Source organism: Euprymna scolopes, chromosome 24 (assembly GCF_053919585.1).
Source record: "Euprymna scolopes isolate OS-2025 chromosome 24, ASM5391958v1, whole genome shotgun sequence".
Classification (NCBI taxonomy): domain Eukaryota; kingdom Metazoa; phylum Mollusca; class Cephalopoda; order Sepiida; family Sepiolidae; genus Euprymna; species Euprymna scolopes.
The window spans coordinates 99,548,255-99,573,413 of NC_136505.1; the positions used below are offsets into that span (position 1 = coordinate 99,548,255).

At 33.8% G+C, this 25,159-nt stretch overlaps 1 protein-coding gene across 16 annotated transcripts in view; it reads left to right on the plus strand.

Moving 5' to 3' along the window:
* The window catches only part of LOC145246866 (palmitoyltransferase ZDHHC3-like), a 170,200-nt gene extending 155,664 nt beyond the window's left edge, over positions 1 to 14,536 (plus strand). For 8 of the 16 annotated variants that reach the window (XM_080108728.1, XM_080108726.1, XM_080108719.1 and 5 more), the window contains 2 exons: positions 11,798 to 11,928; positions 13,117 to 14,536. In XM_080108728.1, the coding sequence (XP_079964854.1) occupies positions 11,798 to 11,928; positions 13,117 to 13,275 (290 nt within the window). In that variant the 3' untranslated portion in view covers positions 13,276 to 14,536. The remainder of the gene's footprint in view (positions 1 to 11,797; positions 11,929 to 13,116) is intronic. The other 8 variants (XM_080108724.1, XM_080108716.1, XM_080108715.1 and 5 more) reach the window with 2 other exon arrangements.
* The last annotated feature ends 10,623 nt before the right edge of the window (positions 14,537 to 25,159 follow it).

Consider the following 25,159-nt stretch of genomic DNA (forward strand, 5'->3'; position numbering starts at 1 on the left):
ATTTTATGTTTTTTTTTTTTTTTTTGCATAATTTTAATAAGTCTTAAATACTGATCTTTATCAACGAGTTCTCAAATTACATTCTTTGTTCAGCCATCGACATCTATGCAGACGATACTACTCTTTTCGGTAATACTTCAAAGGTTGATAAAGATCAGAATCTTTGATTATCTCTCCTCCAACCTGGAGCCATTTCTTTTTATTTATTTATTTATTTTATTTTTTTTTTTTTCCCCATTGTATCAATGGGGGGAAAAAAAAAAATGGCAAGTTATTTTCTTAAATACATCCAAAACGGAACTTGTATCTTTTTACCACCAATGCTCAGATACCTGCATTGAAATGAATGTCTCTTGCCTCGATGAAGCACCCAGCTTCAAACTTCTAGTCATGACCTTTACACATGACCTGAAATAGAAGACCTACATTGAATCCGTTATCAAAATAACTGGAAAGATGATGGGATCGTACTATCGCTCCAGAAAGTATCTCCTTCTCAATGCAATCCCCCTTCCTGTACAAGAGTCAAAAACGTCTTAAGACAGAGTACTGTTATCACATCTGGGGGTGGAGCTCCTAAAAAGCACCCTTTCATGCCTTGACAGGGTACAAAACCGTCTTCAAATTTTAGTGGACGGTGACCGTTTCTCCTCTCTACTCCCTCTTTTTCACAGAAGACGTTGCAAGTCTATCTCTGCTTTATCGACACTTTTATTGTAAGTGTTCGACTGAGTTCCAATCTTTGGTTCTTCCCCACAAAATTGCTCGCCTAGCTGAAACAACCGCCAACAGCTTTCCTCACTCTCTATCTTAACCGAAATCTAAACGAAAATTCCATGAGCAGAGCTTCTTTTCTAGAACCGTCTGTGTGTGGAACGCAAAAATTTGTCCGCTTCCTGGCTGACTATAACATGGCTGTGTTCAAGTCTAATGTAAATAAATTCCTATTGAATCGTCCATTTAGATAATCTAGCTACAAGTTCTACCGTGACTGATTTTGTCTCCCCGACTACCTATTGGTTAACCCTTATCCTTGTGTGGCCTCCTGGCCTTGATAAGTGGTTGTTCTCCAAGCAAAAAAAAAAATATTATGTAAAATTTTTTTTTTTTAATAAATAAAATAATAAAATAACAAAAATAAAAACTTCATCAACTGATATTTTATTATCAGATTTTCCTAAATGTTAAACCTAAATAGCAGTGAATTTGACAAATAGAAATTGGATACTAACAAGCCATTTCTTGCCGCATGTTATTTACACTAAAAAAAAAAAAAAAAAAAAAAAAATGGAATCCAGTTGCTTTCCAAAAATAGTTGTCCGGGCAAGGAAGAGAAGTCAATTTTAAGTAATGTTCAAAACATCTTAAAATGTAAGGGAGATAATTTTTATAAGGTAAAAATGTAAGTTTACCTCCCTTTTATTTTCGGTCCTGGATATGACGTTAAACTATATCCGATGGTGAGGCCCCAGCTTGCGGGCTCTGGAGAGTGTGGAGCCACCCTTTAATTGCGACTGTTCCCAGGTCCACTCTGGCCCGGAGTGGTAGTACCTGTTAGGGACCCAACTTTGGGTTAAATAGAAACTGACTTGCAAAAAACATATTCTATTAAAAAAATTTTCTTCAAAATCACCGGATTCGGCATTAAATAACCTGAAAAGGGGTTGATTTGCCGTAAAACAAAAACAACCAACAGCCAACCCTTTTATTTTCAATTCTTGGCATGCGTTGCGGTAGTCAACATAATTTTTTATGCACCAGCACTCTATCACTAGATTGATTGACTTAACAAGATCAAATATCTAGCATAGTGATGGCTCATTGTGCGTAATTGTGACACCATGTGTCTTCCTATGAATTTTGATGTTTCACGCTATTATGTTATTATAAAATTGTAACGCTATTATGTGTTACATTATTTTTAAATGCATTACAAAATAAAACATTTCATTTTTAACATAAAAAAACAAAAACAATTAAAAAAATTTTTTTTTTGTTTTAAGTGGATAATTCATTAAACCTGTTGTCAGGAAAGTGATATGTAAGTGGGAGAGCTACTACTGTGTCAGAATATGCTTACGAGAAACCAGTGTACCTTGCTGTTAATTTAACTACGCACAAAATGAATTTTCAAATATTAAATTTAAGAGAAAAATTTCAAAAACCATTACCCTTTATAACCAGGAAGTTCCTCCATGAATTCTTTCAGCTAGATTAACCTGAATCAGACTAGAGGTGCAGTTCCACTTTTCATGTCTACATAACTAGTTGCTAGTCTCAGTCTTTTTTACAAATACGATTATGGTATGTGTTCCTCAGAGTTGTCTTATCTGTTCTCTGCTTCCTTTGTTCTAGCTCGTTTGACTTGTTGGTCTAGTGGGTATCATCAATTTGCTATTTTAATGCCTCATTGTAATACAGTTTCTTATTTCAGTAGCTTCTTTCCAATGACTGCAAGGTTGTGGAACTCTCTTCCTGCTCAGTCTTTTTTCTACCTACAACCTTGATTTTTTTTTTTTTTTTTTTTTTTTTTTTTTAAGACTAAGGTTAATAGGTATCTTCCGTCTTTGCAATAATCAGCTTTCATTCTTGTTAGCTTCTTACACTAAGTGGCTTCATACCTTGTCTTAAGCAACCCCCCCCAAAAAAAAAACTACCTGGTTAGCCTGAAAACCTTTTATAACATTGATGATGTTTTTTTTTTCTCTCCAAAACCTCATATTGTGCAAAGCTAAAAACAAAAACAATTTTCTTCTACAAAACAACCAAACCAAACACCATGAATAAATATTTGATGATGTAAAGAACTTGAAGCATAAAATCTTTTTACCAAAATGATCAGATTCAGAGTTAAATCTGAAAATAGCTGATATGCCTCAAAACAAACCCAATACATGTTCCGATAACTTTTCCGGAGAGTGATTTTCCATTTTGCACATAGTGCTAGGTCGAACGCACATCTCAATATTCTTAAATTGATAAACCTGTGTAGACAAAATAAACTGAAATATAAGTCGAAGATTTACCCACCCCCCATTTTTATGACCCCCCCCCCCCCCCGCCCATTTTTCAATTCATAATTCCAGCATACAGATTTCCACTCCTATTGTCATTCACTTTTTTAAGTTTTTATTATTTTTGACATTATTTTTTTAAGATCAGACGAAACTGTGTTTAAAGGAGTTTTTTTTTTTCACCGTTTTCATTGATAGTGTTTTCTGTATAATTAATCCTATTTTTCTGTTTACAAATTCTTCTTCAAACCACCAAAGAATATTGCATTTGATAATATCGGTCATTGTCGCATCAGACTGGCAGCCATGTTTCGTACATGGTCAAATCACATTATTAATTTAGTTCACAGCATTATATAGAGATCTATGAGACATACAAATGTCATTGCTATAACATATCCTATGATGGCTCACTTTTTTTTTTTTAATCTTTACTTTAAACACTATCACTGAAGTAAGGTGAATTTTGATCAGTACCAGATGGGTGACCAATTTGGGAATTCCAGGCACTGTATGTAGGAATACATCAACACCTCCCTGCAAGAGTTGCAAAAACCTAACGGGAATATACATGCGGTTGGGAACCACTTGTGAATTTCTTACTACCATGGAACTTCCTCCTTTGAAGGAAGCTGGTTAAAACCCGCATAGGGTTAGGGTTAGTGCCATTTCCATTTTTGTGCATTTATTTTTGTTGGCTTTTGCCAGAGATGTATGTATGTTTGTGAGATTTTTTTTTTCAGTGTATTCTTATCGGGTATACACGAAACAAATTTCTAAAGGGTTTATAAATATAGCGTCAAACCAGTCGCTGTATGATTAATTAATAAAAATTCACAATATTGGTCCTGGATATGACCTTATGGTGAGGCCCCAGCTTGCGGGCTTTGGGGAGTGTGGAGCCACCCTTTAATTGCGACTGCTCCCAGGTCCACTCTGACCTGGAGTAGTAGTACCGGTAAGGGTCCCAACTATGGGTTAAATAGAAACCCACTTGAAAAAAAAATACATATTCTATTAAAAAATTTTTTTCAAAATAACTGGATTCAGCATTAAATAACCTGAAATGGGCTGATATGCCGTAAAATAGAAACAACCAACAATTTTTATTTATTTACTAGCAGGTCGTCTGGCGTTGCCCAGTCGTAACATATGCTTAAATATATTTTAGTTCATGCAGATTTTGTATTCACGCAGTTAGGAGATGAGTTTGAGTTGAAAAAAAAAAAAAATAGGAGGCTTTACTCTTGGAATAACCCTCGTACTATTTCACTTTTATAAATGAACTGTAGGTAAAGATTGCTTGGCACCAATTTTCTTGATTATTATATTGTACCTAATATATACTAGTGATTTCAAAAAGAAAAATTAGAAACTGATTTGGATGCCATCGGCTAGAATCAAAACCTAAAGCTCTCCAGCCTTAATCATTATTATGAGCTAATTCCATACACATTAAAACTGTAAAAATAAACTTAAATGTATTTTTGCACATGCGTAGAAAATACACATTTAGTCAACTTTTGCCTGCCAAGTTCTAATTTTTTAATTTTGACACCTTAGCAGATTTTTTAGTGGCTAAAAACCAAATCGAATTTGCCTCTCTATATCAAGTTTCAAGTGTCAAAAGGACAACTCTCAATCTATATACTCAACAAATTTTTGATCTACAGACTTGAAATTTGGTATATAGGGTATTCAGACACATGGAAGGCATTTTAATCAGTTTTCATTCGGAAAAAAGGGCTGCTAAGGCGTCAAAATTGAAAAAAATTGGGACTTGAGTGTCATTGGATTTTTATCTGCTTTCACGACTGCGTGTGCACAAATTGTTCAGATGACAACTTCCTTATGTTAAGAATAAGCAGGTTTGAAAACACTTTTTAAAGGTTGTGGCAAGCTGGCCTAATGGTTATCATACTTGGCTCAATCTCTAATTTTTGGTTTCAATCTTAGCTTGAGTATTTTTTTTTTTTTTTTTTTTTACTTTCAAGACGTGAACTGTTTAGAAGAAACATACTCACATGCACATGTGTCGGTTTCTTTTTTTTTTTTTTTTAATTCATCTTTTTAAGGAATTTAACATTACATCTAATACCAGGCTTTGCCAAGTACATCTGCTAGTGTGTGTACATATATATATATATATATATATATATATATATATATATATATATAATGTTGGCTTCTGGCAGCATTGTGTGTGTGAAATTCTTATGTAATCTTGAATATAAAGTTAAATCAGTCAATGGATACCTAATAAAACTTCACAATCTTTTGTGCAATCCAACTACCATACTTTGGGGTAATTGCGCCAACTAAAAGAAAGTGCTCTTTATATGCATGGTTGCCAAAAGAGCACTTTTAGCTAGTTGGTGCAATTACCCCGGACTTGGCGCAATTACCCCAAAGTACGGTACATTAGGTACAAATGTCTGAAACCTTGATGTGAAAGTTTTTAATATGAGGAAGATTCTATTTTGAAATGAAACTTTGTTGACTGAAGGAAGTTATCATTCTTAATAATTCACAATGATATGAACAGGTGTACATCGACTCAAACTGTTATGTTTGGCGTTTGGTCAAGAGATTTTGCGTTGACTTGTATGCTGACACAGAATCGTTGCGGTATGTATCCTGGGTCAGTTCAGCCAACTCTAACAAGTTCAGCATGTCCTGAACATTGGTTGACCAGGCATGGCAATCGAAGGCTGCTTCCGTTCAAGCCATTCACAATTTCAGCGATGGACCCCATAAAGGTGAGAGCCCAGAATCAGTTCAGCATCCTGCTTTGCTGTCCTGAGCCAGGTTTTGAGTTGGTCACCATAATGTTTCTTCCAATCTTGTGATGATGCTGGGTCGATAAACTCACAGATGAAGTAACCTGAGTGTCGTCCAAGGGTGTGGCCAAACCAACTGGCAAATAAGTTTTTGGAGGGAGTGGATTTTGCAGAGAATGCAAATTGTGCTGCTGAGGATGAACTATTGCCAGCGGACATTGAGGATGCGGCGTATGTAGTTATGGTCGAATACCTCAAATTTGCATAGGTTACTTTCTTGTTTTTTTTTTTTGTTTTGTTTTTTTTCTACTTGGAAGTCACTACTTATGAAGGCCAGAAAGCCACTTTAGGATAAGAAAATGTAAAGGTAGTAATCGTTAATGGTGTAAATTGGGTAGAATTTGATTATTTATGGGGACGGCTCATTGGATTTGCAGGCTATCATGTTAGCTTCAGCTGGGAAGCAGACCAGCAGAAAGGCGGGCAGTTTTGGGGAAAAAAAAGCATTGTTTATGGAATCTACGTTTAGATTTAGGCACAGTTAGAGAGTGGGGGAAATCGTATATAGTGGTTTTAGCTAGTCGAGTGTTTTTGTGTAAGTTTAGCAAGGGGTGACCATAGATTGGAGTTCAATCAAGCACTTGCCATGAATTGGATAGGCCAAGTTCTGCAACCATAAAAGAGGATGGTGCGGACTAGGACCTGGTAGATCTTGACTTTGGTAATCATCCTTATTTATTTTCAAGACCAAAACCATGGTCAAAGTCGAGAGGAAGCAATGATGCAGTTGGGGATGTCTTCCTCCTGGTAGCCTGTTGCAGTGATGATAACGGCAAGATATTTGAACCGATCGACACAATTTTTAAATTCATTCCCTTTTGAATAATAAACACATTTTTTTTTATAATTGTCTATGTATAGCTAGTTAAAATTAAGAAAACTATGAAACAAACACCCACAAAGTTGGTATATTCTTGAGTGCTTTGAAGTGAATAACTAAAATTCTTTGACTTTGGCGGTCAGCAGATCAAAGTTTGTTTTTTTTTTCAAGTAAAAGGGGAGTAGCTGATTTTTTTTTATCAAGGAGTTAATTTCCTTATGCCAACTCATTTCTCAAGAAACTTAGATAAAGGAGAGCTGTCTGTGTGTATGTGTTAGAGGAATGAGCTGAGTAGAGGAGGGGGGAAGGAAGTATGTGTGTATATGTATTTGTATAGGGTTCACTTCGAAACTAATTAACGAATCATTATGAATTAAGAGATTCAAATTAGTTTAATTTAGTTTTATGCAAAACTTGTGGAATCCCTTTATGAAAATTCAGATACAGCCAATGTTGGTAAAAGTTTAACAATAGATATTGGACGTCATTTAATAAAGAGTGTCTAAATTTCAGTTTATTAATATTTTAACCGGTTTTTAAGCATCGTAATATGAACACAATCTGCCATTTGGACATTCAAATATTTCAGATCCATCATCATTTGACAAATACGGCATAATTCACATTAACACACTGGTTCCCATTAGATCACCGAAGTTAAGATATGTTAAGCCCGGTCAGTACTAAAATGGGTGACCATTTGGGAATACCAAGGACTATAGTTGTTTTTTTGCTTATCTTGGCATTGTTTTCAGTCATTTCTCTTTGCCATTGGATTTAAGCGGTGTGGTTGGTGATTGCGCAACCCTTGCTTCACAATTTCACATGCAGCTATCCTTACTGAATGGAGGCTTTCGATCAAGTCATTAAACACCAATTAAACAAGATTCTTTCAGTTAAACTTTAAATTTTGGACATTTTCTAGGATCCAAAGCATGTAATGGATTTTGATCAAAATTCAAATAAGGATTCTAAACACAAGGTTTAGTATCACTATATATTGATTTCAGTCTTCATGAAGGCGACATAAAAATAGTGCAAAACTGTTTGAGGAATTAATCTTATTCATTCCTGGGACGAATGTTCCTCTTGTATCATGACTAGAGCTATGACAACAGCATATTCTTTTCTTTGTTTTGATTCTCAGGTATTGATATCCATTAATATCTTCTTTGCTTTTTATGTAGAGTGATGTGATTCTCGGTTGATTGTGTCTGTGTCGGATATATACTCGAGAGTCAAAACAATGAAAAGAATATGCTGTTGTCAAAACCCTGGTTATGTATTTTATAATATAACTTATCCACAGGCACGTTTCATTATCTCTATAACTCCTCAGTGTGATTGGAACTCGCTTAAATTAGTTGCATACATGAGTTATAGAGGCAACAAAACATGTCACTTGATAACTATTTTTTATATATGAACACGCACATTGGGGGAGGGGGCGAGTTTCACCATTTTTTTTTTTTTTTTTTTCTTTCCTTAGTTCAAAAGTTGAAGATGGGAGTGGTACCATTAAAACGAGTGATCTTTTGTGTTCCAAATTTTATTTTTATCTGCATAGTTTCCACCATTCCCAATGCATTTTTTTTTTTTTTTTTCCAGGCATTCAATGACGCATCTCTGCTTCTGACAAAAAGTCCATGACGGGTTGCTTTTTAATTAAATTAGCTACATGGATGAGTTATAGAGGCAAAAAAACATGTTTCTTGACGTTCTTACACACACACATGGGGGGGGGGGGAGTTTCACCAATTTTTTTTTTTTTTTGTCCGAAAGTTGAAGATGGAAGTAGTACCATAAAAACGAGTGATCTTTTGTGCTTCAAAATTTATTTTTATCTGCATAGTTTCGACCATTCCCAATGCACTTTTGCTTTTGTCGGGCATTCAATCACTCATCTCTGCTTCTGACAAAAGTCCATGGCAGAGGGGTTGCTTTCTTAATCTCACACCGTCAATATCTGCAAAAGAGAGATGAAACTTTCAGGTCATGAATGAATAAGTTCAGTCATCATAACAATGCAATTTGCAATCCTCTCTCATCCATTCAGGCAGAATAAGAAAGAGGAGACGTTACTTTTGGAACAGCTCCACATTTATTTGTATAGGCTTCCCTACAAATGGAGCACTCTGGTAAATGATTTCCACTTAACATTGAGGCAATGCTCTTCCATAAAAATAATTGAATACTTTTCAATTCTTAGTATGGTATATAAAATAACAGATGTGCACTTACTTGGTAAATGAAATTGCCAAATGCCAAATTGCCGAATAACACCATGGTCTTTATGTAAACAAATGAAACTTTCAGCATTTGACAATGTTTATCAGTGGGATTTACAGCTAGAGGATGGCAAAGGAGTTAGAAGCGCTGGCTGACAGCTAAATGGTCAAGTTTTGATTCTGGCAAGAGGCAGTTGCTTGTCTAATCACATTGAAGAGCTGCGATACAATGAAACAGTCTCTACTGATCTCTCGCGCGCACATTATTTAAGTGAAAATTGTAAAAATCAAGAATTTTTCTCTTTTTATTATACTTTTTATTTTTCTAATCTTTTTTGAGTTAAAATCAAAAAAATAATTAATGTTACATGTGTATCACAAACGTTTTCGATTCTTCATCTAATCATCGTCAGGTGAAAAAGCAAATGAACAAAACACACATATATATTAATGATGGGGCGATTCCAATATTTTTCCCAATTCCGATACAATTACCGATTCTGTACTAAATTTCCGATTCCGATTCTTTATAAATCTCTAAATATTTAACTATAAAAATGTTATTTTGTATCAATTACTGTTAAAACACATCTTAAATGTGCCTATATTTTCTCGAATGTGAAAACACCCTTGCGAGAGGGTGATCTAGAGATTTTAGTCTTACTAGAAGTTTATATCACTAAATATTTATTTTATTATTACTGTCAATGGTGGAAGATGTTTCTTAAATCAAATAAAAGATAATTTAAGGAATCGGTTTTGGCATCGGAAAATATGTTTTCGATTCCGATACCTCAAAAAGCTCCGATTTTTTTTATTCGATTGTTCGTCCCAACACTTATATATATATATATATATATATATATATATATATATTAGTGGAAATGGTAATTAATAAAAACTGAAGAAAGTGCTCAATACTGTTGTAGAGCAAATATGCGTTTTATTTTTTATTACCATATCTTTCTGTTAAGTTACGTTATTGTTTCAGCTACTCAGCCGTTTTTATGGCCGTCTGTAGCTTCTTTAGACTTTTACAGTAAAAGTCTGAAGAAGCTACAGACGGCAAAAAAAAAAAATATATATATATATATTTCAAGGTCGTACCGTTGGTTTTGTTACGCCGAATAAACCATAAGAGGTTTGAAAAAACAGTGTAAGTTCGTCAGCGACAATGAAAAACTGAACCAATGCAAAGTGAACAAACAAGGAAAAAAACGTTAAATATTGTTAAAGATTTAACGTTTTTTGCTTCCTTATTAATAAACACGAAATCTGAATTAATCAAGATATCATATTTAACGGGTTTTTTTCACATACCCCGAAAAACACCCGGGCAACGCCGGGTACCCCTCGCTAGTTATTTATAAAAAACAACTATTATAATTTTTTTTTTTTTTTTTTTTTTTTTTTTTTTTCTCTCAATTTTATGTAAAATATAAAAGGCATTTTTATGTCTTGCAAAAACTTTTGACACAGGACACATCCTCACGATATCTGTATCGTTTTCAAGCTCGATCTTTCGGAGGACAAATATTGAAAAATTGGCCAAAAACATTCATTCCATCAACTGGGCAGCTTTGTACAAGGAGGGGTCAGTTTTTGCGTCAACATTTTTGCAAAGTCATCGTCCCCGTTGGATTGATGCTTAATTATAACGCTCGGGACTTCCGGTCGCGCTATGGAGACATTGGCTAAGATATTGCGTTTCTTAAACTTTTTTTTTTTTCCTTCGTGTTACGGGATCGAGCCTACCTGCCTGCCTACTACCACATTTTTTTTTTTTTTTTTTTTTTTCTAACAACTCCTCTTTCCACCCGGGCTGCCTACTGTTTTGATTTCACCCTCCTCTGCTACTACCATTTTTATTTTTTTCTAGGGGCACCCCCGCTAGTTGTGAAAATAAAATCAGTTTGATTTTTTTCGATTATATATATATATATATATATATATATAATATAAATGGATGTGAAATTTAACAAAATCTGATGCTTTAAAATAGCATTCAATTAACGTCACATTCATCTGCTATTTTGGTTTAGAAAAATTACAATTAAAAAAATATTTAATAAATGTTGCCATTTAACACATCATCTTAAATCTAATATTTAAGGCAAAATGTGTGTTTGCATGTTTTGCAAAAACTTCCGACACAGGCAACGGATCCTGACCGTTTCTGTATTGTTTTAAACCTCAGCCCTTCAGATGACAAATATCAAAAAAATTGCTCAAAAACATTAATTCCTTCACCCTCCACTCGGCAGTTTTGTACAAGGAGGGTTCGTTTTTTGTGTCAACATTTTTGCAAAGTCATCGTCGCCTTTTTGATTGACTACGTTTAATTTCGACGCTCTCTATTTCTGTTTGTGCAATGGACACATCAACTAAGATGTTACTTTTTTTTTTTTTTTCACTTTCTTTTTCTCCTTCGTGCCTGTACTACCATTTTTTTTTTTTTTTTTTTTTTTTTTTTTGTTGTTACCCTTAACCTCCACACACCCGGGCAATGGTGGGTACCCCTGCAATTATTTTTTAAACACCCTTCTCCACTCGGGCTGCCTTACTACACCACCTCTCCACACACGGGTACCCCGGCTAGTATTTTTTTAAATTTAAAAAAAAAAAAAAAAAAAATTCTGATTTTTCAATTGTGCCGTGTCATAAATTTTCATTTTTTTTTTTTTTCCTAAAATTCTTCTTTTTCATCTGAAAGAAGCAAAACGCCTTAGTTGCAATCACAGAATTCTCAGGACGGGTTTTTAATTTTCACAGAGTTTATACGTTATTTCACGTCATTCTTTCTGCCATCGTAATAAACTCCAAACTCCTGCATCTTCGTCCATTTATCATGAAAGTAAAGACGCTAACATTTTCATCTTCCCTTGTCTCTTTCAGCTTGTCCTGCCTTTTCTCCGCCCGCCACAACCGTCTTTTTGATCATTCTCATCTTCGAAGGTCTTCTCTTCGGCATCTTCACGGCCATCATGTTTGGCTCGCAGCTCTCTGCTATCTGTACAGATGAGACGGTAAGTACACACAGATACACATAATTCGCAGGCGCGACGTTAAAATGCCTTAGACAACCTTGAATAAGTGTTACATTCACTACAGTCAGTGTGCGTTTTAGTTTATAATAATTTCTAAATCATCTTTTGTCACTGGTCTATCATATATATATACACTCTGACAACAAGTAAAACACAACACAACTGATCTATTAATAATATTTTGGTCTATTTCACTCCAACAACAGTTTTAGATTTAGTTATGACAGGTGTTGACATCAGTGAAGGTGAGGGCGTGAATGTTTGGCAATGAAGAAAATGTGTCGTCTTGTTCTTGCTCTGTGTCCCTCTTTGCTTTCTGTTGTGTTGATTTATATAAACATTATTTCATCTTGGAATGTTTACTATTTTCCATTGTCTATTGTTCTAATTCTTTGGTTAATATTTCTGGTCAATTTATGCATTCCAATAGACAATGGTGGAAAGCTTTGCATTCCTTACATGGAATTGATCTGCATGTGTGGAATCCATCGAGTACCTCTCTTTACAGGGTTACCAACAATACCGAAATCTGTTTTTTAAAATTCTTATGCACCCTGCTGGTGCTACAGATAAAACTGTCTGAAAATACCGGCTTCCTGGCTTAAAATGTATCAGATATTAATAGTATTGTTTTCCCCTTTGCTAAACTCAATCATGCTCTGCAAGGTAAAATCAACAATTTTCCACAATCATTTCGATCACTGACACGAGTTCATGACATGTTTACGGAATAGAGAACAATAAAGGGTTATGGCCACCACGTTCCCCGGACTTGTGATCATGTGATTTTTATCTTTGGGGGACTTTAAAACAAAAAGTTTATGCAAATAATCCTCACAATCTAGACCAACTAAAGGAGAACATTACCAGCGTTATCAGGAGAATCACCAGAGAAGATCTAGAGGCAGTATCTGCAAACGTTGTTAAACGTGCCCAGAAATGAATAGATGTCAACGGGGAGCATTTCCAGCATCTTTTATAACACTGCACGTAATTTAAACAATAAAAGAATGTTCCTTCTCTCTACTACATTTTTTGGGCTACTTTTAAGTGGGCCACTCAGTACATATGCGCAGTTATAAAATTTATTTACGTTTTTCTTTTCATTGAAGATTAAATTATAAATATTTTTAAATTGTTTTTTTTTTTTTCTTTCTTTTTCTTCAGGGTATTGAACAACTTAAGAAAGAGCAGGCGACATGGGAAAGAAGATCACGCTGGCTGAGCATCAAGTCCGTCTTTGGACATCCGTTTGGCTTTCATTGGTTTTCACCCTTTACGAAACCCCGTACATACAAACCCCTTCACGAACAATATGCCGTGTAAAAATAAACTCCATTTTTTTTTTTTATATATATCCTTCTCTCCCTTCCCTTTTGAAAACAGACATGTTTAACCCCCCCCCCCCCCGGACATTTTTAAAATCCTTCTTCCTCACCCCCTTTGATAAGACTTTTTTTTTTAAATCCTACTCACCTCTTCCTCATTTTTTGGCATCAGATGTGCCAGTAATTATTGCTTGGCTTTGAGAAGAAATAGTACCAAGGAATACAAAAACACATGGACCGAGTTTTTTTTTTTTTTTAAAATAACACGGAGAGGATAATTTGGCCAACAGTTGCATGTTGAACTGGCAACAGCAGTTGCGTGGTGAAGGCGGGGCGGGGGGGGAGAATAAATATATATAAGCGACTTTCACTTATTTGCCTTTTTGCGACCAGATTCTTATTTCACCTCTTGTCATATGCAACAAAAAAAAAAAAAAGTGAAAGAAAAAAACAATCATTTGCTCATTGTGAAAACAAACCCAAAAAACTAACTAAATTCCAAAAATGTGTGTCCTTCAGCAGATTCTGATGATATATTTCATGATGTTCTCAGTGGATGTGTCTCCGACAGAGGTTCTGAGGATGTCTCCACACATTCAAAGGAGTGTCCTTCTGTGTATTCAACTGACGTGTCCCTTTTCCAGATGTTCAGTAGACATGTCCCCTGCCACGCATTCATTCAACAGACATGTCCCATGAATAAAATAAGTTTTCTTTTGTGACAACAAAAACAAAACTTGAACTAAGTTTTTTTTTTTTTTTTTTTTTTTTTTTTTTTCCCCAAAAAATCACGTGAAAAAATAAAAAAATAAACAAAGTTAACTTTTCACAATGTGCCGCAAAAAAAAAAAATTTTTTTTTTTTTTTTTTTTTAATCATGATACAAAATCTTGTGAATGGGCAAAAAAAAAAAAAATCAATAAAATTCAAAAAAGTGAACTGAGTGACCTCTGCCAGTTATCGGATGCAAAAAAAAAAAATTTGTTTTATTTTTTATTTTTTTTTACGATTCCTAATCCCCCTCTCCACTTCGTGTTTTTTTTTTTTTTTTTCTCCTCAACTTCAAATCTCTGCCTTAAATCTTTTATTTTGCTCAAATCTATCTCTGTCTCGAACTTGTACACACACAAGATTGACATGTGCATCAAGTTGGGTTTTTGTATATGTGCGTGCAGTTGTACATTTTAATTCACAAATATATATATATATGATCTACTCCCAAATATCATTTGGTGTATTTTTTTTTTTATTTTTTTTTTTTTAAGAAAAAAAAAAACAGGTTTTATTTGGAATGCTGTTCTCGGAACATTTCGAAAAATGTAACCTTTGACTTTGTTTAGCTGAGTTTTATGGAATTTGAGAATCTTATTAAAAGAAAAAAAAATTTATATATATTTTTATTTGTTTAAGCAAACAATTTCTGCTTAATTATACCTTTTTTTTTTTATGATCTTTCTTGTGTGAAGATGAAAAAATAATACATTTTCTATAGGTGTCATGAACATTTTCGATTCTTCGTCAAATATTCAGATGAATAAAAAAGCAAATGATCACGAAAGCCTTTTTCCCCAGCTTCCATTGCTCATTTGCTCCCGATGCAACGAAGAATCGAAAATGTTCACGGCACCTATGGAACATGTATTAATTTTTTTATTATTTTAACATAAAAAAGGTAGAATTGAGCAGAAGTTTTCTGTTATTTCTAACAATGTTTGCTCAAATGAAAAAAAGAAAAAAAACTCTGTATTGGCTTTTTTTATATGGAAATTGCTCAAGACAAGCCATGAAGCCACTTTATGTCAGGATCTAAAAAAAAAAATAGTACTTTAAGGTGAAAAAACTTGCCGATGTTAAGTGTTAGATGGAATAGATTCTGATCAAGACAACAGCAATTCTTCCCTCTTTGTCAAAAACATCACTCATGGAATGTGAGGCCTAAAGGGAAACAAGAGAATGTAATTGCTGAAAGTAAACCCAAGATCCACTTTCTATTCTCTTTAAATTTATATGTTTGTATGAGGTAATCGTCTAAGCTAAGAATGAATATCAGGAAATATATATATATATACTAGACTACCCGTGACCCGTTGGGTCAGTATGTTATATTAGCTATGGAATTCATGTATGAACGTGACACTTGCGACGTAAAGAAAATAGTTTTTTTTGGGGGGTGGGGGGTTACATAACAGAAACATTTCTATGAAAGTATATTAAAATGAAAAATCACGGACGGAGCACTCAAACATGAAAAAAAAAATCCTCCCTATTTGTGTAAAGTTACCTATTTTTCCGAATAATCGCTCGAAAATTGAACATGAAAGTCATTTAACAGCAAAAAATGCACATGAACCTACCGATAAGAAATATAAAAACGAAAAACCCATATCGGAATCCTTCAACCAAGTTATAGAAACTTAAAATCTAAAAAAAAATGATTAATAAAACCTGAAGCAAAAAAATAAAACCTAAATAAATAAAATAAAATGAAACAAATTAGTAAATGTGTTAACAAATTCACCGTTCTCACACAACTATTTTGTATCTAGAAATGTAAACAAAAAAAAAAAGAAAGAAAGGAAAGGGGATGGATAGAGTAGTAGTGGTCTTGGCTTTACTACAATTGTTTTATGTTTGTCAACGAGTTAAAGTTGTTTAGCTGTAAGAAAATAGCGAGAGTATAGTTGTAATAAAGAATAGTTGCAAAACACCCCCACTCTTCCCATGTTAAATAATAATTTCGAAAAAATAATGTTAATATTTCAGTATGCAGGTCAAAATCTGCGAAAGAAGTGATTTGTGTTTATTTGTTTACGTTGTTATGGGTTAATGTTTATGCGCGCATATGCAACCGGATGTCATAAACCAGAAAGTGGGTTACATCACTTGTTACAAGGTCATTTGAGTTTTATAATTATATAGATATATATTTGTAGTCATCGACATACAGTCCCGTTTCGTATCACAACTCATCAGTGCCGCTAGACTAGCACCTCTCCCGAAGATTGAACCTAGAACCATTGCGTTGATAGTTACCGATCGACCCACGGGAGTGGTATATATTAGTGATGGGACGATTCCAATATTTTTCCCTGATTCAGATTCTTTATAAGTCTCTAAATATTTAATTAAAAAAGTGTTATTTTGTCCCGATTACTGTAAAAACACATTTAAAATGTGCCTATATTTTCTCAAATGGAAAAACATGCTTGTGAAGGGGGTGATCTAGAGATTTTAGTCTTACTGGAAGTTCAAATCAATAAACATTTATTATTTTATTATTACTACAAGCAGTGGAAGATGTTTCTTAAACCAAAATCAAATAAAAAAGATAATTTAAGGAATCGGTTTTGGCATCGGAAAATAGGATCAAATTTTTCCGAGTCTGATACCCCAAAAAGCTTTGATTGTTTAGATTCCCAATTAATCGTCCCAACACTTTATATATATATATATACATATATATATATATAAAAAAAAATGTTAAAGTTAGTAGTTTTGACACATTATTTTTTGTAAATGCTAAGATTAAAGGGGTGCATATAATTTATTTTTATTCTAATGGATTATGAATTTTAGAGTATATATTGGTGGCAAGGCCAAAAAAAAAAAATATTGGTTTGAAAATAAAGGTTCATTTTTACCAATTGTCATAAACTTTTAACCATAGAATAGTATTATCTTCAAAAAGCTTGCAGATTTTTATGTAGTTTCATCACATGATATGAGCATTTCAATATGGCTACAAGTATGTGTGTGTATATATATATATATATACACACACACACACCACCTTTTTTTGGCAATTTTACAAGTTCCAAATCTCAGCGACTATCAATTAGAATTTTACAAATGAAGGCTTGTTGGGAAAGGTAATGACCTGAATTGTGTAGTGGACTGTGACATTTGCCCTTTAAGCTTGCACGTTAAGGGGATCATTCATCATCCAGAGCCTATTTTTGGCATTTTTTTTTTTTTTTTTTTTTTTTTTTTTTTACAGCCACAAAATGTTTCAATCATAGTCATTTGTTTTCTTAGTTTTGCATATGAATTACAAAATATCTGATATTTCCCCAAAACCTCTGGCCTTGATGGAGGGTAAACTAAAACTTGCTATCATTTCAAATGATCTGAAGTAACAGCCAGAGGAAACTTGATTCCAAATATTTCTCATATGTTGTATCTCTTCCCTCTTTGATTTTCATACCTAAAGTAAATTTCAGTGTATAAGGATACATACATAGCTTCCTTCTTTGATTTTCATATTTAACAAAGTAAATTTCAGTGTATAAGGATTATACTGGAGATATTCATAATCGTACCCCACTTCCAAAAAAGGGGAGATATAACATGAGAAATATTTGGAATCAAGTCTCCCCTTGCTGTTATTTCAGATCATTTGAAACTGTAGCTACAAGTTTTAGTCTCCCCCTCCCCAAGGTCAGAGGTTTTGGGGATATATATATAACATGAACTCATTATTTAGTTTTGTAAACTTTACTATTTAACAGATGCACTATAGATACAAAAAATTTAATAAGGAAAAGAATTTTAAATTATGTTAAATAAATACGTTTGTAAAAATGTTAAGTACTTGGTGGTAACTTATGGAATATGTATTTTTAAGCAACAGGATATGTAATATTTTTTAACTATACTATTTAGGGCATGTCACTGAAGCCATACTATATCATCTCAAAGAAAGGGGGCAGCAAACACATTAAAATTTAATGCTGTTTTTATTGCTTGTACCCGTTCTGGAACAGGTATTCTACTAGTGTATATATATATAAACTACACATCTAAAGCAAGGCTTCTAAAATTCATACTCAATTGTCTGGATAAAAATTTGCTCAGTTCCAAGTAAGTCTTTTAGAGCAGGGTTTCCCAAACTTCAAGACCCTATGGAAGCCCTGAACAGGACAAAGGTTTTTCACGGAGCACTAACAAAATAATTTCTAAAATAAATATGAAAAAACATTAATTTCAAATTTTTATACTTGTTCATTAGTTGTTCTTATTTTTTATATTTTTGTGTTTACAACCATTTTTTTTATTTATTTATTTATTTTTTTTTTTTTGATTAATCAAAAATTGTTGCATTTTTTGTTCATTTATTTTTTTCATGGACCATCCTGAAACTCTTTACACCTGTAGTTATGCATTATATCTTTTTCCAGTAAAAATGATCAATAATTATATGTGAGCATTCAGTTCTTTTCATGAAAGGGCTTGCAGAGTCCCAGGGGAAAGTGAAACCCACTTTGGGAAATCCTGTTAAGAGGTTGAAAGTTAGATCCTTACACAAGTGGTACTAAGAATACAATTACAAATTATTTAAAACTTCTACCATGTTATGGCTGACAAAACGAGAGCAAACTACCTCTGTAGATTAAATAAAAAGTTCTGTTTGAAATTTTTGTGTAGATTCCCCCAAGTTTCCAAGATACTCCGGGAGATGGTTGAACTTTTCAAAATTATTTAATACGATAAAATGTATTAATTTTTTTTTTTTTTTAATTTTTTTTTTTTACTTTAAATGAAATATATTTTTTTTTTTTTTTTTTTTTTTTTAGAAGTCAGATGTAAGGGAAGAAAATTTATATTTTAAAGGACAATGGATTTTTTTTTTTTTTTTTTTTTTTTTTTTTTCTGACAAATTTTGGATCAGATCAATGTAAAATACAAGTTTTCTTTTTACGATTGTTTCCTCCTCAGATAAAAAGTAAAAATGGAAAGATTAATGTTTTTAGATTTATAAATTTCGATTATCAAATATATATAGATTTTTGAAAGCAGTTAATTTGTGACCTTAGTAAACATTTATTACATAAGTCAAATTCACCAATAATGATTTTTTTTTTTTTCTTTCTCTATTTCAGAAATTTCACAAATAATATTTTGGAAATCAATCATGGATAAGTATAAAATTGAACAACGTACGCAAGTTGTGAAATTGTTTTACCAAAATCAGGGGTCAATTGTTTTGATTTAAAGAGCTTATCGATGGCATTTTCAGACTTGACTAGCCCTGACTTTTTCTTGTGGGGATATGTTAAATCTGTTAACAAACCCCAAACATCTGCAAGAATTGAAGGAAAACATCAGGAAGGGAAAAAGGGAGTTAAATCGCAATCCAGAGATTCTGCAATGTGTCATGAATAGGGCCGACTGATGTGGTTCTCGGTTGATTGATATATATATACTGAAGTCAAAAGAAACAACTTTCATTAGCGTGCTATAGTAGGACTAGCTTAAAATGCCAGCTTCATTGATGCACTTTTTACGTAATCTTTTTAAAAGCTGGGTGTTAATTTTTTTTTTTTTTTTTTTTTTGAAAAAGACAAATTAGCCATAAAATAAAATTCATGAAAAGACAAAAATTACTTTTCTGTAAGCAGTCAATAGTTCGGCTTGACATTCAGAGTGTGCATATATATATATATATATATATATATATATATATATTATTCGACACCTCTTCAGAGATCTATTGATGTGGTCTTTAAAACGCTTTGTCTGTCCACTGGCTCTGTGTTGGCCTTGGAGTAATTGACCATTAGAGGATTCTACACAATAGTCTGTGACAGCGAATACACGTCTATACAGCAAGGTGTGCTTGCCAGGTAATCTCTGCTCCGCTCGGCACTTCCATGAACTGTGACCTCTAGGTTCAGGATTTGACTATTTAAACATCAGCAGACACACAAGAAGATTGTTACCATTGGATAACAACGACGAAGATGTGGATATAAAACACTGTATATCCTACTGATTCAACATTAAACAGAATTTAACTTTAGGGTTGGGGTTCCTTGATAGAAGCGCTGGTGGAGTTAAATAAATACGTTAAATAAATACAACGACGAAGATGTGGATATAAAACACTGTATATCCTACTGATTCAACATTAAACAGAATTTAACTTTAGGGTTGGGGTTCCTTGATAGAAGCGCTGGTGGAGTTAAATAAATACGTATTAAGATACGTTTGAAGCCAAAACAATGCATTATTACAAAATAAACATTTTGTTTGAAATTTATAAATATATTTCGAAGATACACTTCATCTTCAGTATGTGTTTTTTTTTTTTTTTCCATGTTGTTGCTGGAGCGTAAGATCAGTAGAAGTCCGTTTGTTGTTTTTACTGTAGTTTTTTTTCCGAATGTCGGAACGATGCGTTGGTCACGTGGAATTCACATAAGGGTTTGTGTTCCTTGTTTTGGCTTCAAACGTATCGAATACGTATTTATTTTATTCAAACTCAACCAGCGCTTCTATCAAGGAACACCAACCCTAACGTGAATTTCGCATGACAAACGCAGCATTCCGACATTTGAAAAGACTACCATAAAAACAACAAACGGACTTCTACTAATTCTATGCTCCAACGACATGGCAAAAAAAAAGAAAAAAAATCATACTGATGATGGAGTATATTTTCGAAATCTATATAATTATAAAACTCAAATGACCTTGTAACGGGTGTTGTAACCCAACATCTGGTTTACAACTTCTGTTTGCGTACATAAATAAATAATTAATGTGACAATAAAACGTGTTGTTTTTCTGTGTACGTTTTCAGCATCCCAATTTTTTTTTTCATGTTTAAATTATCCAAATAAACAATTGTTAATACTTTCTGCATTTTTTTTTTTTTTTTTTTTTTTTTTTTTTTACATCATTCATTTCTGTATGTTATTTTAACGTAATTTTCTTACAAATAAATCTACTTTAACCCATTGAAAACCATAAGAGCATTTTACAACAGCATAACAGCGGAGTTACTATCTTTCAAAGCATATCTAAGAAAATTGACCAAGTCTTATCTGCTTATCCTTCAGCTAACATTCACGTATGTGGTGACTTCAATGTTCACAACATCGAATGGTTGACCCACTCTAACAAGACCGATGACGAGGGAAGGTTCTGTCATGATTTCTCCATTGCCTATGACCTCACTCAGATTGTTCAGGAACCCACCCGTGTGCCCGACAATGATGGCCAGTATGCGAGCCTACTAGACCTTTTTCTCACAACTTGCCCTGAACTATGTTCAGTTTCTGTTCTGTCGCCTCTTGGCTCTTCCAACCACTCTGTTGTATCAACTAAGATAAAAATGAAATGTAATAAGTCCCCAGACGTACCTCTCCATCGTACAGTATATCGATACACTAAGGCTGACTGGGATAGCTTCCGTACATTTATATCTGATCTATCTCTGCATTCCATGTTTAAAAAGGATGTGTCCTCTATAGTAATAGACCTGACGGAATGGTTAATTGTAGGTATTGACCGTTTCATAACCTCGAAAAAGTTTCAGCAAAAACCTAACAGCCAGCCATGGTTCTCTCCAGAATGTGCTGCTGCCATTGCGCACAGAAATCACTTTTTCCACTGTTTCCAACGTAATAGATGTATGAAAACTAAAGCCGCTTTCAGGACTGCCAGCAACCATTGTAATAAAGAATGCAAGAGAGTTGTATGCTCAATCTGTTAAGTCCAAAGTAGCTGAGCAGCGGCTTGGTTCCCACCAGTTTTGGCAAATAGCAAACAGAATCCTGAACAGAAGCGTGTGCTCCATCACAACTATTATCAATGGACCTGAGGTAATCTCGTCAGCATCAGACAAAGCCAAACTCTTTGTCAAGAACTTCGCAGCTAATTCTACCCTTTGCAATCAAGGCTGCCAACCCCCAATATTTCCTTCTGTATCAGAAAACACGCTATGTGATATACGTATATCTGTGCATGATGTTGCCAAGCTAATCAAAAACCTTGATTCCAGTAAAGCAACTGGCCCTGACGGTATTCCAATTATAGTACTCAAAAAACTTCAACCTGAACTAGCGCCCATACTTACAAAACTGTTTAAACATTGTCTTAAGGAGAATAGTTTCCCATCTCCCTGGAAAATTTCATCAGTATGCCCTGTATTTAAAAATTCAGGTGATCGCTCATCCCCCTCTCAGTACAGGCCAATAAGTCTCCTGTGCGTCATGAGTAAGTTGCTGGAATCTGTGTTAAATACAAAAAGAACCTTCTTAGTGACACTCAATATGGTTTCCGTTCTGCTAGATCTACAGCAGATGTGCTTACAGTTATATCTCATAGGATTAGCAAATCTCTCGACAGAGGCAACCTTTCTAGGGCAATTGCTCTTGACATATCTAAAGCCTTTGATAGGGTATGGCATAAAGGTTTACTTCATAAGATCTCTAGCTATGGTATTGCTGGAAATGTCTTCTCAATTATTAAATCATTTCTTTCTGATAGGTTCATAAGAGTAGTAGTTGAGGGGCAAAAATCAGAAGCTCACAGTATTAATGCCGGGGTCCATCCTGGGCCCAACTCTTTTCCTGATCTACATTAATGATCTTCCAAATCACATCCTTACATCATTTGTAGACATCTATGCTGACGACACTACCATTTATGGTAGCACATCTAAGACAGTAAACGACCAAGTTCTCTCCAATTCTCTCTCCTCTGATCTTGAGCACGTAGTACAATGGGGTAAAGAATGGCTGGTTACTTTTAATGCATCTAAAACCAAGCTTCTCTCTTTACATCATCAACATTCTGATCCACATCTGGCATCAATTGAAATGAATGGCTCTTGTCTTCAGGAGGCCTCAAGTTTTGACAAACTTCTTGGCTTGACCATTACTCCTGATCTTAAATGGAACACGTACATCAAATCTGTTGCCAAGGCCGCTGGAAAAATGGTGGGATCTTTCTATCGATCCGGTAGATATCTCACTGCTGATGCTATTCTCTATCTATAAGAGCCAGGTACGTCCAAGGATGGAATACTGTTGCCACATCTGGGCAGGAGCTGCTAGAAAAGACTTGGCCTGCCTTGATAGAGTTCAAAATAGACTTCGTAGCCTCGTAGGAGATGTCCTTTTCTCTTCCTTGCAACCTTTATCTCACAGAAGAGATGTTGCGAGTTTGTCTCTGATGTATCGTTATTTACATGGAAAGTGTTTGAATGAGCTTCAGTCTATGGTCCCCCCTTGCCAAACTTTCACAAGAAACACTCGTCTAGCTGTAAACACTATCAATAATTTCCCCCACTCTTTATCTGTGCCTAAACCTAAACGTAGATTCCATGAACAAAGCTTTTTTCTTAGAACTGCACGCCTGTGGAATTGTCTTCCGCTTTCCGGCTGACTACAATATGGTTGTCTTCAAGTCTAACGTAAATAAGTTCTTGATGAGCCGTTCCATATAAGTTATCAACTTTACCAAATTTTCATTACTAATGATTACTATAATGTCCAATTTCTACTGTACACTCTTTAACCCTTATCCTTGAGTGGCCTCTTGGCCTTGATAATGTGGTGATGCCTATGTAAAAAAAAAAAAAAAAAAAATTTACCCATCGCCTTCAATTTTTTAATACACCTTTCTTAAAAAACACTCATACATTTTCTTCTACACTACCAACATAAATAAATAACCCCGAAAATGTTTTTTTTTAAATTTGCGTTACAAATAAATAATCAACGCGACAATAAAACATTGGTTTACTGCATCCCAATTGTTTTTTGTTTGCAGTTAAATTAAGATATATCATAATTTGAATTTAACTTCAAGTGTTATGGGATCTGTTCAGTGCACATTTACCTATAAGTATGGCAAACTACTTATAATTCATGGCTGTAAGTTTTTTTTTTTTTTTTTTTTTTCAAAAATAAACAATTATAAACAGAACGATTCATAGAAATCTATCTATATTCTTTTTTTCATTTTAATATACTTTCATAGAAATGTTTTTGTTATGTGACAAAAAAAATATTTTCTTTACGTCACAAGTGTCACGCTCGTACATTAATTCCATAGCTAATATAACATACTGACCCAATGGGTCACGGGTAGTCTAGCATATTTATAAATTCCAATATAAATTTCAAACAAAATAAATGTTTATTTTGTAATAATGCGTTGTTTTGGCTTCAAACGTACCTAATACGTATTGATTTTTGTAGAATTTAACTTTTCAGTTTGCTTGCTAATGACAGAATCAAAACTAAGATTCGAATCTTTCGACCAGCAGTAATTATCATTTATAAAAACAGTAGGTTCTTTGATATGACGGGCATGTTCAAAATGTTTCCGTTTAAAGCACAATTGAAGCAGGATACTTGACTTTTGTATTTTAAACTTTAATTCAAAACAAAAAAAATAATTTTATAAAATCAACAGTAGGTTCTCTACAGTGCAATGTAGACAACTACTATTAAGTCACTGTGAGAGGCATGATAGCTTTCTCCCGGTGCACTGTGATGAGTCCCCAACTAGAGCAGGCAATCAATAGATTTGATTGGAAAAATAAGTGATTTTACCGATTTCGCTGATAAAAATATGGGAATGTGAAACATTCATTGATCATCATTCAATCCTGGGTAACGTCGGGTTTTCCTACTAGTAGTAAATATTTTTTGTAAATTACTATCTCTCTCTCTCTCTATATATATATATATATATATATATATATATATATATATACTAGCAGGCTGCCTGGTATATTTTTATTAATTCTTATTTATTATAAACAGAAATATTGTAACGTTAAATTCCTTTAAAAAAAAAAAAGGAAACAGAAAGAAACTGTGGGAGTATTAAGTTTTTTCTAAACAGTTAATTTCTTGTAACACAAAAAAAAAAAAAATGAACTAAGATCAAATACAATAACCATTAGGCCAGCTTGACACGTCTTTAAAAAGTGTTTTCAAACCTACTTATGTTAAGAATAAGTAATCTGTCATGTGAACAATTCACACATGCACATATGTGAAACGGTTGACAAACATAAAAATCCAAGGTGTGGTTATTGAGAAAAGTGCGAATGCACGAACGGGACTGAATTACTAGGTCCA